The sequence below is a fragment of the Ostrinia furnacalis genome, unplaced genomic scaffold, assembly GCF_004193835.3.
Source record: "Ostrinia furnacalis isolate ACB-3 unplaced genomic scaffold, ASM419383v2 OfSCF1172, whole genome shotgun sequence".
Taxonomy (NCBI): Eukaryota; Metazoa; Arthropoda; class Insecta; order Lepidoptera; family Crambidae; genus Ostrinia; species Ostrinia furnacalis.
This window is the reverse complement of record NW_021131411.1, coordinates 90,787-104,925: the sequence shown is the minus strand read 5'-3', so window position 1 is coordinate 104,925 and position 14,139 is coordinate 90,787. Positions and strand designations below refer to the sequence as shown.

The following is a 14,139-nucleotide window of genomic DNA, read 5'->3' as shown; positions in this document are numbered from 1 at the left end:
GCGGGTCATAGACACAGAAACTGCAATTACTAAAGTCAAAGTATTTTTTTATCCACAACGAGGAAGCTCTTGGCCTGTATTTGATCCATGGATAGTGATAAAGGTAATATGAAAACTCTTATCCATGTTCTACACTTGGAAGATGACGCTAGTGTCTCTAGTGTCAGTGCCTATGGTCATAGTGGCGGTGGTGCTTGAGGGCAGAGTCATAGCGGCCGGCATAGAAGCCGTGAGGCAGGCGTCGGATAAAGCCAACACTATCGCCACTGAGGCGATCACTAACATCAGGACTGTGTCTGCCTTCTGTAAGTACACAGCATTTATTTGATTCTTGGTTAATGACATAGATAATAGTAGCTATAGTGCTCAGGATCATAGCGGCCGGCATAGAAGCCGTGAGGCAGGCGTCGGATAAAGCCAACACTATAGCTACTGAGGCGATTACTAACATCAGGACTGTGTCTGCCTTCTGTAAGTACCTCATCATCATCATCATAATCTCAGCCATAGGACGTCCACTGCTGAACATATTCCTCCCCCAATGCTTTCCATGTTACCCGGTTGGTAGCGGCCTGCGTCCAGCATCTGTAAGTACCTAGCTAAACACTTTCAATCCTTATAATATGTATAGTGACGCAAGAAATAGCAACCATAGAATTTGAAGGCAAGCAATTAGAAGGTAGCACTATGGATATGAGTAAATTTTCATCAAGAAAGCTCATCATCAGATTCGTTGAAAAAAGAGGCTGACAACAGTGACTGAAAAAAAAAAGGTTGGAAAATGTAATACCATAGGTAATAGGGCGACTTCTGAGAAAACACAGTTATTTATTTGAATCCCCGGTTTAAACTCTTGGCTGTTCTCACAGGTGGCGAGCAAGGCGTCCTCGAACGCTACCACAAAGCAGGCCTGGCCGCTCGCAAAACAGCTCGCAGCAGCCTCCGCTGGCGCGGCTGCGTGTTCTCCTTCGGGCAGACCGCGCCCGTCGCCGGCTACGCGCTGTCGCTGTGGTACGGAGGCGTCCTGGTGGCCAACCGGGAGGTGCCCTACAAGGACGTCATCAAGTGAGTGACGTCATCATTAGTTGGGCTCGCAGCAGCCTCCGCTGGCGCGGCTGTGTGTTCTCCTTCGGGCAGACCGCGCCCGTCGCCGGCTACGCGCTGTCGCTGTGGTACGGAGGCGTCCTGGTGGCCAACAGGGAGGTGCCCTACAAGGACGTCATCAAGTGAGTGCGTCATCATCAGCGACACTCGTGAGGCTCGCAGCAGCCTCGCTGGCGCGGCTGCGTGTTCTCCTTCGGGCAGACCGCGCCCGTCGCCGGCTACGCGCTGTCGCTGTGGTACGGCGGCGTCCTGGTGGCCAACAGGGAGGTGCCCNAACAGGGCTACGATACACTGATCGGAGAGCGAGGCGCTCAGCTATCAGGCGGTCAGAAGCAACGCATAGCCATTGCTAGGGCTTTGGTCCGAAGGCCCAAGATCCTGCTCCTGGATGAGGCTACATCAGCGTTGGATTCCCATAGCGAAGCCAAGGTCCAGAGGGCCTTGGATGCGGCAGCACACGGCAGAACCACCGTTATGGTGAGCCACAGGTAGATATGATAGCATAGTGGCCGCGATCGATTGTGCTGGTATCGATTCATTTTAATGCCAAATCGATTAACCTCTAGCCAGATAATTGAAGCTTCTTTTAAACTACACCAAGTAGTTATCTCCTTTTTTGAGACGGCAAAATTACATTAAAATTTGTAGTTAGATATATGAGAAGTTAAATAGATAAATATGGGAGAACGTGACTTTTCTCCCACTCTTTTTGACAGTACCTACTTACTTACCTACCTTAGATTTGCACTTAGCAAATATGGAAGAAAGTACTATGTTTCAACTAAAAATCTATGTATGTTGCATTCTTCTTTTATACTTTCTTCTATATTCACGTAATTTTGGAAGGCAATATGAAATCGATGTACTCGTACTTATGTTAAGAAACGGTGGGAGAAAACTTTATCGAGAGATCGAACCCACGCGCAAAACTGATAGTAGTTTTATTAAAAGTCTTCCGTTAGTATTTTGGTTGAAGCTATGCTCTTAATATCTTTTTTACGAAATATACAGCTTCTAAATCCTAAACATTTGCCATAGGCTAGCGACGGTACTGAACGCGAATCGTATCGTGTTCATTGACAAGGGCGAAGTCATAGAGGAGGGGACGCACGATGATCTGCTGAAACAGAAGGGCCGGTACTACCAGCTCGTCATGGAAAACGAGCCGAGCATCGGGCCTGTGCCTTCTACGGATATTGAGAAACGTAAGTTTTTAGTCTTAAGGTGCATTTTGCAATGACTGAAATGTATTTGTGCGATTCCTCCCATATACTACCATTGTTTTTTTTGGAAATTATAGTCTTGCGTAGTGGAAACTATAGGTATATCGTTTAACTAAGTACCTGAGGTATGGAAGCAGCACGCAAGGGTGTTTTTGAGACGTCAATGCGTCATACATCAGCGACACTTCAGATCTCTTTCAGATTTATATGCTCTGTCATGTCAATGTCACCCCTTCCGTGCTCTCATACCTCAGGCACTGTCTCAGTGAAGCGCTAAACCTTTAATGAGAATGAAGAATATTCCAAAGGTTGCAAGATTTCTAGACGAAGCTTTATCTAAAGAGAAACACTTTTGTCTTTAGATGCCAAGATGCACCGTCCGAAGCTACAGAAACTGGCATCAGTGGAATCCATGAAGAGTACGTCAGAAGAAGACTCTGCCTCAGAAGAGAGCGTAGTTATGGAAGAAAAGGAACCACCAGAGATGCAGCCCACGACTTGGCAGATCATGAAGTTGTGTGAACCGGAGAAGTACCTGATGATCATTGGAGTCCTGGCCGCGATAGCTGTAGGAGCATCTTTCCCAATGTTCGCTGTGTTGTTCGGTGAAACTTATGGTGTAAGTATGGATCCATAAAGATAGTAATATGCTGGTACACTTGCATACCAGTTCCTTGCATGGGCTACCAACTGTCATTGTGTAATACGCTAATGCCCGTTTTCACCATCAATCCCTAATTTTTAAGTGTCCCCTATAAAAAAAAAATCCTGTTATGTGTTACCATAGGGGTCACTTAAAAATTAGGGATTGGTTGTGAAAACGGGTTCCTTGCCAAAATTAAAAACCAAACTATCCGATAGACCGATAGTTTGGTCGACATCTAATTTGTATGAGGAATCGGCTGATACCAAATCGGTGCAGTGCAAATCGATGCGTACCTACTTTCATGTTCATGCTGATTAAGAGCCCAACCAAACTATAGGGCGATAAAAATTCTGTAGACAGCGGCGACTCTTAGTATGTATCTGCCTTCTTTAGTACAGGTTTTATGGAGAAGTTTTGTGTTTTTCTGCTACTATTTTTCAAAATCTTTAAACTATTTTTATTTCTCTTCCAGCTTCTCCAAAGTTCCGATGAAAACTGGGTCCGCGGGCAGACCAACATAATCGCTATATTGTTTCTGATAGTGGGCGTACTCACAGGCGTCGGAATCTTCTTCCAAATATTCATCTTCAATTTGACTGGCGTGCGGCTCACGGCAAGGCTTAGGTATATTATAGCAACTGATATGTTTCAGTATCTTTATATCGAAATGAATTCTTTATTTAGAAGTTATGGTATGCGCATCCCCTAATGAAAACAGTTTTGTGAAAAGATTCCGCGAAGGTTGCGTGACCTGTCATTGGCCTATGTATGATCGCGCCAGCATGTCTATTCTGTCTATCCATGTCTATTCTGTCTATCCATGTCTATTCTTAAAATTATATTAAGTTGGCATAGGTAAGGAAAGGTAACAAAAAGTTAGAAAGTCCTTTTCATTTATAACATTTCGACCCATCTTTCTAACGATATTATCGATGTCTCGAGTCCATCTAATATAAAATATCCTTGTATACAGGGTGGCCACATTCAGCAACATGCTGAAGCAAGAAATCGGATGGTTCGACGACCCCATCAACGGCATCGGTGCACTTTGCTCGCGGCTGGCGGCCGACGCGGCGGCTGTCCAAGGTGTAAGTTAGAGGCTTCTCTGTAGTCCGTTATTATGATGTTTATCATAAGATTGTCAACAAGAAAGTTAAACGCTCTTTGAACAATGGTTTAAAGTGACATTTCCATAGTATTTCCATTACTGGCGTAAACCAATGAGGGTTTTCGCGAATGAAAAATCCGCCAGATGGCAATACGTAGACGCGAGGTCCAAATGCTGCATGATTGGTTATTTTTGACATGACATTGACAGATATGTCAAAATCCACCAATCACGCAGCAGTCAGACCCCACATCCACGTCCCGCCATCTAGCGGATCTTTCATTCTTGAAAACCCTCATTGCACCATTTTAGCAAACGTCAAATGTCAATACTCAATACTCAAATTCAAATTCAAATTATTTATTTGGGTTTTATCTAAAAAATAGGGTAAATACATAAGTGGTGTTGGTATTTTATTAAAAGTGCATTCCTATTTAGCTAATGTCAGTTAGCATGCAAATTACAATTGATCATAAAATAATGTCGATTGATTACATAATATTATATTTATATTGATTCCAATAAAATTCATTAGCATATTTGTATACTCTAACTAATGCTTTGCCACATTAGTCTGTCAAATCACATACCATACAAAAAACAACGGTTAAGGTTATAGTTACGGTTTTAATTGCATTTTAAGATCCCAACATCTTACTACAACATTATTTTACCCTAAACAGGCAACCGGCACCCGAATCGGCGCTCTAATGCAAGCGGGAGCGACAATAGTGATCGGCATCTCCCTATCCATGTTCTACACTTGGAAGATGACGCTAGTGTCTCTAGTGTCGGTGCCTATGGTCATAGTGGCGGTGGTGCTTGAAGGCAGAGTCATAGCAGCCGGCATAGAAGCCGTGAGACAGGCGTCGGATAAAGCCAACACTATCGCCACTGAGGCGATTACTAACATCAGGACTGTGTCTGCCTTCTGTGAGTACCTACACACACTTACGATCCTTGTATAGTGATTAGTGACGCAAGAAATAGCAGTCATAGAGTTTGAAGGCGGGTCATAGACACAGAGACTGCAATTACTAAAGTCATAGTTTTTTTTTATCCACAACGAGGAAGCTCTTGGCCTGTATTTGATCCATGGATAGTGATAAAGGTAATATCAAAATTCCTATCCATGTTCTACACTTGGAAGATGACGCTAGTCTCTCTAGTGTCAGTGCCTATGGTCATAGTGGCGGTGGTGCTTGAAGGCAGAGTCATAGCGGCCGGCATAGAAGCCGTGAGGCAGGCGTCGGATAAAGCCAACACTATAGCTACTGAGGCGATTACTAACATCAGGACTGTGTCTGCCTTCTGTAAGTATAATGCAGATTAATGCACCAATTTGATCCTTCATGACATAGGTTATAGCAGCTATAGTGCTCTAAGGCAGGGTCATAGCGGTTGGCATATACACTTTTCCGATGATCCTTGTAAAGTGATTAGTGACGCAAGAAATAACAGTCATAGAGTTTGAAGGCAGGTCATAGACACAGAGACTGCAATCACAAAAGTCATAGCACTATTTGATCCATGGATAGTGATAAAGGTAATATGAAAACTCCTATCCATGTTCTCCACTTGGAAGATGACGCTAGTGTCTCTAGTGTCGGTGCCTATGGTCATAGTGGCGGTGGTGCTTGAAGGCAGAGTCATAGCGGCCGGCATAGAAGCCGTGAGACAGGCGTCGGATAAAGCCAACACTATTGCCACTGAGGCGATTACTAACATCAGGACTGTGTCTGCCTTCTGTAAGTACACAGCATTTATTTGATCCTTGGTTATGGACATAGGTAAAAAGCAGCTATAGTGCTCGAAGACAGGGTCATAGCTGCTGGTATAGAAGCCGTAAGGCAGCCGTCGGATAAGGCCAACACTATCGCCACTGAGGCGATTACTAACATCAGGACTGTGTCTGCCTTCTGTAAGTACCTACACACTCTTTCGGCCCTTTTATAGTGACGTAACATAACCATAGTGTTTGCAAATAGGGACATAGAAACAGACTGCAATTTCAAAAGTCATAGCACTATTTGATCCATGGATAGTGATAAAGGTAATATCAAAATCCTATCCATGTTCTACACTTGGAAGATGACGCTAGTGTCTCTAGTGTCAGTGCCTATGGTCATAGTGGCGGTGGTGCTTGAAGGCAGAGTCATAGCGGCCGGCATAGAAGCCGTGAGGCAGGCGTCGGATAAAGCCAACACTATCGCCACTGAGGCGATTACCAACATCAGGACTGTGTCTGCTTTCTGTAAGTACATGGCATTTATTTGATCCTTGGTTAATGACATAGATAATAGTAGTTATAGTACTCGAAGAAAGGGTCATAGCTGCTGGTATAGAAGCCGTGAGGCAGGCATCGGATAAGGCCAACACCATAGCCACTGAGGCCATCACTAATATCAGGACTGTGTCTGTCTTCTGTAAGTTCCTACATTCCTTCGATTCTTATATGGTCACGCAAGAAATAGCACTTTTTTCTTCTTTCAGTCTCATTGGTCAGTCTATCTTTTCTCATATTATTTAGCTCGCTTTTTTGGACAACCTGTATAAGTTATAAACTCATCAAGCGATTATTACGCGTTGTCATAACATTGTTAGAAAAAGAGGCTGACTGTAAATGACTAATGCCCGTTTTCAGTCCAAAACAAAATTCCTGTTATGTGTTACCTAGGGGTCACTTAGGGATTGATGGTGAAAACGAGCATAATTAAGTATCTTGCGCTGCTTTTTCTCAGAAGTTGAATAGTCCCAAGGCAGTAGGCAGGGGATAAGAATAAACTAATTTCCTGGCTGTCCCACAGGTGGCGAGCAAGGCGTCCTCGAACGCTACCACAAGGCAGGCCTGGCCGCTCGCAAGACAGCTCGCAGCAGCCTCCGCTGGCGAGGCTGCGTGTTCTCCTTCGGGCAGACCGCGCCCGTCGCCGGCTACGCGCTGTCGCTGTGGTACGGAGGCGTCCTGGTGGCCAACAGGGAGGTGCCCTACAAGGACGTCATCAAGTGAGTGACGTCATCATTAGTCGGGCTCGCAGCAGCCTCGCTGGCGCGGCTACGTGTTCTCCTTTCTACTATTCACTCTGTAAGAGGCTCCATTTCCACCACCATGACCACGACCACGGACCGGAAACCTCAATGTTGGCAGGCTTCAAACTCAGTGGATCGAGGATTGGTGAAGGTCGCGAGAAACACCACAATGCAAGCAGCGCAGGTGGTCGTTGTGGAAATACTCAGGGAAGGCCTTTGTCTATCTGCGGACGTCTCTTGATTGAAACTTGATAAGACTCAATTTCATTAAGAGCTTCAGAGTTTCGGGGTTCTATTCTCTGATGACACTTTTGACATTGTCAAATGTTCATATAGTTTTCGGGCTCAATTTTTTCCAAATTAATGTATTAAACTTTCAGTTTTTTTCTCGTTTTGCAATTTAAATATCAAAAGTCGCAATCTAGGCCGATAGTATTTTCATTTGCAGCTCTTTTTCATTACTCCCTCCCTTCCAGAGTGTCAGAAGCGCTAGTATTCGGCGCTTGGATGATGGGCCAGGCTTAGCGTTCGCGCCTAACTTCGGCGCGGCCGTCAGCGCGGCGGGACGCGTGTTAACACAGCTGGCGAGGAAGCCTAAGGTGGAGAGCACGCTCACACCATCCGTGCCTGAAGGATTCGTGAGTATCATTCTAAGATATGATAGGATGAACTTGAACAACTTATTTGACAACAGATTATTTGATACAAATTGCATTATATAATTGTACAGGGTGTCCCAAAAACAATGGATAACCCTGTAACCATCGATAGGCCTCGCCATGATCTCCCTAACGTCCATTTTTGACCCCTGTAAAAATATCACCGATTTCAAGATTTTCAAGGTTTTGTGCAATTTTAGAAAATTGCCACCTGTAATTTTCTGTATTTATTGAAGTCGTGAAAAGCTGAGCAAATGCCACGCGCATGTACAAAGCGCTCTGTTATACCACAGGTTATACCCTGACCCAGCAGTATAATGAATTTGAGAAACTGCTATACCAGCGCAGTTCTTATAGCGTCTCGGGCTTGCCCCATGGCTCTAAGTTCTACTCTAGGTTTACATCGAGCAAGGCTACATAAAGGCCCGTATCGCGTTACTACGACTACCTACCTATCCTAATATCCTGTCGGTTTTTGGGACGCTCATTCTAAATGATATTGAGACAGAGCTCAGACGCGGTCTATGATCATGCGTCGCATTCGCATCATGCCTCATGTCACGTTGTTAAAAGAAGAACCCTTGACTTTACCAAAACCAATATTTTTAAGTTATAAATATGCTTAATAATAATACTTCTTGTATTCTCAGGTGGCAGAAGGCAAGATCCAATACAAGAACGTCAAGTTCCGCTACCCCACTAGGAGGGAAGTGGAGGTGTTACGTGGTCTCTCGCTCGCAATACCGAGCGGGAAGCGGATAGCGCTCGTGGGCCCGAGCGGGTGCGGCAAGTCGACCTTGATACAGCTGCTGCAGCGGCTGTATGACCCTGACGACGGGACTGTGGTGAGTTAATCTTGGATAGTTTGAGTAATCTTACATACTCGGTATATGGGAGTCACTCGCCTGCGATACCAAGCGGCAAGCGCATAGATCTTGGATAGTTTGAGTAATCTTACGTAAGTAGTATGTGGGAGTCTCTCGCTCGCTATACCGAGCGGCAAACGGATAGCGCTCGTGGGCCCGAGCGGGTGCGGTAAGTCGACCTTGATACAGCTGCTGCAGCGGCTGTATGACCCTGACGACGGGACTGTGGTGAGTTAGATCTTGGATAGTTATTAATCTTACGTACTTGGTATATGGGAGCCTCGCTCGCGTTACCGAGCGGGAAGCGGATAGCGCTCGTGGGCCCGAGCGGGTGCGGCAAGTCCACCTTGATACAGCTGCTGCAGCGGCTGTATGACCCTGACGACGGGACTGTGGTGAGTTAATCTTGGATAGTTTGATAAATGTTACGTATTTGATATATGGGAGTCTCTCGCTCGCGATACCGAGCGGTAAACGGATAGCGCTCGTGGGCCCGAGTGGATGTGGTAAGTCTACGTTGATACAGCTGCTGCAGCGGCTGTATGATCCTGACGATTTCAAAGAATACGTGTATTACCTTTGCCGTGTATGTATGTCCGAGAAATTTGTACTTTTGTAAAACGATATCCCAGCTATTTTAATACTCATGCTGAATCTCTAGAGAGGCACACAAGGCATAAAAATACATTATTTTACCCGAAATGCAACTCACATTTTTATGCAAGCAACGCTCCTTTAATGGCGATCAAAATATTCAATAAACTGCCTAATAATTTTAAAGATTTGCCTCTTAGGGTTTTCAAAAATAACATAAATACTTAAATGGCTTCTTGACAAATGTTATTACAGTATTGACGAGTATTTTAATGATAATTAACGATTATTTGACATTTATTATTTGAGTAGGTATTAAAATTTGACATTGTGATCATAATTGTAGTAATTTTTATATTCTTAATTAATTTAATCAGTCAATTATTATTATATTACATTTGCACACCGGTACAATCCCCGGTAGAACATAATTGGAACTGACTCAGATACTGTATACCTGTATTATCATGACATTTTGGTCTGCAAATAAACTTATTTGATTTGATTTGACGACGGGACTGTGGTGAGTTGAGATCTTTAATAGTTGAGAGTTGCCTTCATTCGTTCGTTCTTTTCAGCTAATTGACGTCCACTGCTGGAAAAAGGCTTCACGGATTTCCACAACGACCGGTGCTGCACTGCTCGCATCCCTGCACGTCCCGCGATCTTCATCAGATCGTCGGTCCACCTAGTGGGGGGCCTGACCCTGCTCCATCTTCAGGCCCGAGGTTGCCTTTCGGGAACTTTTCTGACCCAAAGGCCTGATGGCAGCTCCGCGAGCTGATGCTCTGCGAGCTATGCCACTTGATTTTAGCAATTCTGCAGGCTAGAGTCACTTGTTGATGTTGATAGCCTCCGTTATTTTCAAAGTCTTATTGTTTTTTTGGGCCTTCATTTGCGCCAGCTCGACCAGGTTTGATCTATTGTGGCAGCCCTTGTGTTTAGAGTTTCTTCTTTAGTCTTACTCCATAGTATAGAATGCATTACAACTAGGTACCCTTCTTGTTACAACCATAAAACCTCTTTTCCAGTATCTGGACGACTACAACACGATGTTGGACATGCGTCTCACGACGCTACGACGCAACCTCGGCATCGTATCGCAGGAGCCGGTGCTCTTCGACAGAAGCATCGCAGAGAACATCGCGTACGGAGACAATACGCGCATCGTGCCTATTGAAGAGATAGTCGTAGCGGCCAAGGCGGCTAACGTCCACTCGTTTATTGCTGCGCTACCTGCGGTAAGTGTATTCACTACAAAACCCCTCCACTCTCACACACTCCCCTCTTCCCACTGAAGAGCTGACCAAATCAGCAATATCTACAATAAGTTGTACTATCGGCAACAGTGTTAACTACCCATTGCCAGTTATGTCGTCTCGTTCTATCGCAAAGAATCACCATTTGATGAGAGCGAGAGCAAAAACGGAAATTGTTAGTTAACATTGTGGCCGTGTGTACATCCTATGAGTTGAAGGTGCCCAAGAGGATAACAAGCACACGTTTATTCAAGTTAGTGGCGCTACCAAATGGAGATAATAAATGACGCGGTATTTATCTAGAGACTTCCGACTTGGCCCACTTTTAGCTTGGTCTACGGGTCAAGTCGCCGGATTCAATTTTTCAATATTTCTTCTTCCGGTAACTGGGCCAAGTCGCTGAAAGATTTATCTTAGCTTGCGATTTAGATATTAGGTATAGTCGGTCCATTGGGTTCTTAGTAAAAGAGTACATGTAAACGGATGCCACAGCACATCAAGCTTAAGATTAAGAAAAAAATAATTAAGTAAGACATTGCGTAGTTAGAGCTATTTTAGCCACAAAGATGTACTCTGCTTGTATGTCTAAAATTTTAATTGTTTGCTATGTGTCAACTGGTGTATTTCTTTGCGCAGGGCTACGAAACCCGCGTGGGAGCGAGAGCGTCCCAGCTGTCCGGCGGACAGAAGCAGAGGATCGCGATCGCACGCGCGCTGGTCAGAAACCCGAGGGTTTTGCTGCTGGATGAGGCCACTTCAGCCCTAGACACGCACAGTGAGAAGGTAAGCTGTAATGGTACGTTTACGTTTACGTTTTCAGCCAAATGACGTCCACTGCTGGACAAAGGCCTCCCCCAAGGTTTTCCACAATGAACGGTAGCTACAGTGGAATTAAAATTGATTGTGTTCTAAAAGCGTGGTAAATTCAATTTATACTTTTACTTCCTTACATTGAACACAAACACACACACGCACACACACACACAAANTAACGTTTCTTTTTGTCTATGCACAATTGTAATTGGCTACAAATAAAGTTTTTTTTTGTTTTTTTTTTTGAGCTGCTAATGAGATAGATAAACTCAACAAGTTTCTGTGACATACCTATACATAACGTTTCCTAATCTCCTATTTCTCACTTTGTAAATGTAAACCCTTGTTATTTATTTACATTCGATGTTATAATTATGTAAAAGCAGGAAAGAAAAAAAGGAAGTGAGGTATTGCAAAAGGCATTGAGATGGCTCCAGGGTAGAGGGACACTGTTCAGTACACAATTTCCTCGTGTTCTTGGACTACTGTCATGTGTTTTATTAACGTCCCTAATTATTATATTTGTGCGATGTCTCATTGTAATAAGAGTAGGCGCACACCGTTGATTTTTAGTTAGCCGATAGTTGTGCCCGATTTTAATTTGTATGAAGAATCGGCCAAATCGAATCGGCGTAGTGTGCGCACTCCCATACATGCCCATACTGATCAACTGCCCGACTAAACTATCGGCCGACGAAAAATCAACGGTGTGCGCCTACTCTAAATGTTTCTGTCTTTCTTCATTCCTTCTATATTTTTTTCCCACAGGTGGTGCAAGAAGCCCTCGACCGTGCAAGCGAGGGTCGCACGTGCCTCATCATCGCCCACCGTCTGGCCACCATCCAGAACGCAGACATGATTTGCGTCATCGACCGCGGCGTGGTGGCTGAAACCGGCACGCACAGAGAACTCATGGCCAAGAAGGGCATATACGCTAAGCTGTACGAGTTACAGTGCGGGTTTATAGAGGAAGACGATGAGAACGTTAACCCCGCCGCGTAGATGAGTGTGAAATAAAATTCAACACCAACAAGTCGTCAAAAATCAAAATATTCAAAACTTAAACGCTAAACTATTTTGCAGGCGCGGTCCCGCTATAATGGGCAAGATGGGCGCATCTGATTTACCCCACAACCTTTTTGAGGACTGGGTCCGCGCCTGCCAGCTTGTGGGTTATTCTTAAAATTTAAATTAAACATCAAATCAAGTTGCTAAGAAAAGTCGTAGATCGTAATAAGGACGTCCATAAAGGCAATCATCTAAGATTTGAACCGCACACATAATTATGTTAAAAGTTGTTTTAGAAAACGTTGCAGCTCTGTAATTGGTTAGAGAAGCAGTGGTTTAGTGAATAGGCTTTTGATTACATTTAACTAAATGTGACGGAATTTATAAATATTGTTTATAATAACTTGCATAGGACTGTAGATATAGCGTATTTTTAGATCACCGCTTATTTTTTACTCGGTGCCTGACATTAGAGTAATAATTTACATGATTTCAGATTAGTACAATAAGTTTTATAGGTATACCTTACTTACCCATTGCCATTCCCTATATTACCTACCAATTCCTATTCCAAAAATGCCAAACATTCCCCTTTACCCACCTACCCTGTACATTCCCCTAAAAGACACGCAAAGAAAAAAGACATAACTGTGCAATCTTTCTTTCTTACAAATCTTTATTTTTGAGTTGGTAGCAGATAGTGAATGTCGTATTTCAGATGCACACTTCATCATTTTTGTACATAAACTGAAAGAGACAACGCTATACCTACCAAAAAGCTTGAAAGTTCTATATTCTATATGTTCTCTTTTTCTTTAACTTTTCATGGTGCTATTAGATACTTCCATGGCTTTTGTCGAATATTTGAATTGAAAGATGTAAGAAAAATGTGTAAATCGATTTAAAAAGCACAGACTTATTTAGTAGTTTCCTAAATAAAATTAGTTTTACCTCTAGTCTTACAATCATGTTTACATTTACTTTAATTACTAATATTTTATTCGCACTTCATGCTATTAAAAAGGTTTCATCGCATTCAAAGTGTGTTTATGTAAGATAAAGTTGTAACTTTATTTTTACTGCATGTGAAATTGTGCCTTGCTTGTGCTCAAGTATTATTACGAAGCCAAAGATAACTGAATACCATACTTATATGCATAGTTGTAAAGTAAGCACATAAAATATATATAGTCTGGTCGCCGAGCACGTAGAATTTTGTCCAATGACCCCGAGCTACCCATCCTTATCGCTCGCGCGTAATTATATTGCTGTCGCTACTGTGCGCAACAGCAACATAATTACGCGCGAGCGATAAGGATGGGTAGCTTAGGGTCATTGGACAAAATTCTACATGCTCGGAGACCGGGCTTTAGTTTAGATTTACAGTCAGCGTCAAATAGTTCGTGACACCCAAAATAGCCAAAAAGTTCGCTACGTCTTTGTTACGGTTGAAATAACGTTGTGTTGTCAACTTTTTGGCCACTGGGTGTCACAATCTCTTTGACGCTGACTGTACGAGTATGTATAGGGCGAGTATACCAACAATTATGTTTCAAATACTAACTATCCCAACCACAATTGCTTCAGTATTTAAAAGCATCTTTTTAGCATTTCTAGCGTAGGACAAACACAATTTACATTATTTAACACATATTTCAAATTATGCTCAAATAAACAACAGTTGGTATAGTATTTTTATATTATTATTGTGTAATTAACGTGTTTTTCGAATTGTAAAGTTATTTAATTTAGTTGTATAGGTGACTAATGACTATTGAAATAAAAGTTGGAACAGTTACATGGTTGCGTTATTATTTTTCAATACCTACATT

General features: G+C 43.2%; 1 protein-coding gene across 1 annotated transcript in view; it reads left to right on the top strand.

Annotated features, from left to right (window-relative positions):
- Window positions 1-14,139, top strand: part of LOC114351691 (multidrug resistance protein homolog 49) — a 56,017-nt gene that overhangs the window by 29,762 nt on the left and 12,116 nt on the right. Inside the window, 16 exon segments of the mRNA XM_028302993.1 lie at window positions 870-1,117; window positions 1,267-1,592; window positions 2,143-2,309; window positions 2,690-2,946; window positions 3,446-3,597; window positions 3,947-4,061; window positions 4,765-5,014; window positions 5,272-5,394; window positions 5,644-5,829; window positions 6,889-7,084; window positions 7,585-7,625; window positions 7,628-7,746; window positions 8,418-8,612; window positions 10,259-10,468; window positions 11,123-11,269; window positions 12,068-12,298. Coding sequence (XP_028158794.1) covers window positions 870-1,117; window positions 1,267-1,592; window positions 2,143-2,309; window positions 2,690-2,946; window positions 3,446-3,597; window positions 3,947-4,061; window positions 4,765-5,014; window positions 5,272-5,394; window positions 5,644-5,829; window positions 6,889-7,084; window positions 7,585-7,625; window positions 7,628-7,746; window positions 8,418-8,612; window positions 10,259-10,468; window positions 11,123-11,269; window positions 12,068-12,298 — 2,963 coding nt within the window.